The sequence below is a fragment of the Bactrocera latifrons genome, unplaced genomic scaffold (assembly GCF_001853355.1).
Source record: "Bactrocera latifrons isolate USDA-ARS-PBARC rearing strain unplaced genomic scaffold, ASM185335v1 scaffold_54, whole genome shotgun sequence".
Lineage (NCBI taxonomy): Eukaryota > Metazoa > Arthropoda > Insecta > Diptera > Tephritidae > Bactrocera > Bactrocera latifrons.
The window spans coordinates 646330-647772 of NW_017537201.1; the positions used below are offsets into that span (position 1 = coordinate 646330).

Below are 1443 nucleotides of genomic sequence, written 5' to 3' on the forward strand. Positions count from 1 at the left end.
AATTCAAACAGTTTTATTATGAATTTTTTAATACAAAAATTCTTAAACAAGAAAAAGCATTTTTTTATTTACAAAGTTTTATTTTAAACAATATTATTTTGAAGTTCAGAAATTTTTAACTAAATTTTTTTTAATTCAGAAAAGTTTTTAATAAAAAATGTATTTTTTTAAATCCAAAAATTTTTCCTTGAAATTAAAAGGTTTCACTCTCAACAATTTCTAATTTTAGAATTTTAATATTACCCATCTTTTTTGCAAAGTTCAGTGATAATAAATCGGCTGATAAACGTATCTTGTTCCAGTAAATAAACTTTTATTTGCTTCTAATTTAGAAAGTAATTGCTTATTAAATGATAATAACTTGCTAATTTGGTACAGTGCAAACAAACCATACGCTTGGCTTATCAGCTATGTTCAACCATTTATATGCGATAATTAACGGTGCTGTGTGCAAAGCTTGCGTCACATAAACGTAGATATAGTGAATTATTCGCAGCAGGGTACTTTAAGCTATTGTCGTTAGCATCGTCTGAATTTTAAGACAGACTTAGAGCAAAACGTGACCAACTTTATTTTTAGTCACAAAAAATTATTATTATCAACTATAGTGAAAAAATGAAGTATTTGCATATATTACATACAAATATACATAGATCATTATATAATATTTTATAAGCTTATTCTAACTAAATTAGTCGCTAAATTCTCTTTTACAATGCAACAATCAAAAATAATGTTTTTTTTGTTTTCATTTGCTTTTCTATGTTATGTTCAAAAAAAAAAAAAAAAAAAAATTTTTTTTTAATAAAAATAATTATAAAAAAAAAAAAAAAAAAAAAAAAAAAAAAAAAACAGCCAAGCTTGCCAACTATTCTACCTGTCTCTTATACACATCTAGATGTGTATAAGAGACAGGTATTTTAAATTTTATCTTTGAAATATTTTCATTGCAAAAAAAAGGAAATTTCTGAAATGTTTTGCATAATATTTTTATTAAGAAAAATTAATTTGAAAATAAAATTTTTAAAACCATTTTTTTTAATAAAAATTTATGAAAAGTTTTTCATTAAAAAACTGAAATTTTTGAAATATTTCACTCAAATTAAAATTCATCAAGACATATTTGAAATATTTTAGATTATTAGAAAATAAAAAATTATTTTTTCAAAAACAAGATTTTTAACCTAATTTTTATACCAAGTAAAATTTATAAAAAATATTTAAATTTTTTCATTGGAAAAACAAAGTTTTTGAAATATTTTGAATTTTTAATAAGAAAACATATTTGGAATACAAAATATTAAAAACCAATTTTTTTAAAGGAAAATGCATGAATTTTTGAAATACTTTGTATTGCTGAGTTTTTGAGATTTTTTTTTAAATATGTATATGTTACAATTGAATTAAACTATGAGTTTTAGATTTTTTTTTGACAATTATTAT

General features: G+C 20.4%; 1 protein-coding gene across 1 annotated transcript in view; it reads left to right on the forward strand.

Annotated features, from left to right (window-relative positions):
- Positions 1–1443, forward strand: part of LOC108974251 (alanine--glyoxylate aminotransferase 2-like) — a gene marked incomplete in the record, with an annotated part of 15023 nt that overhangs the window by 1672 nt on the left and 11908 nt on the right. Inside the window, 1 exon segment of the mRNA XM_018941968.1 lies at positions 856–878. Within this exon segment, the coding sequence (XP_018797513.1) occupies positions 856–878 (23 nt within the window).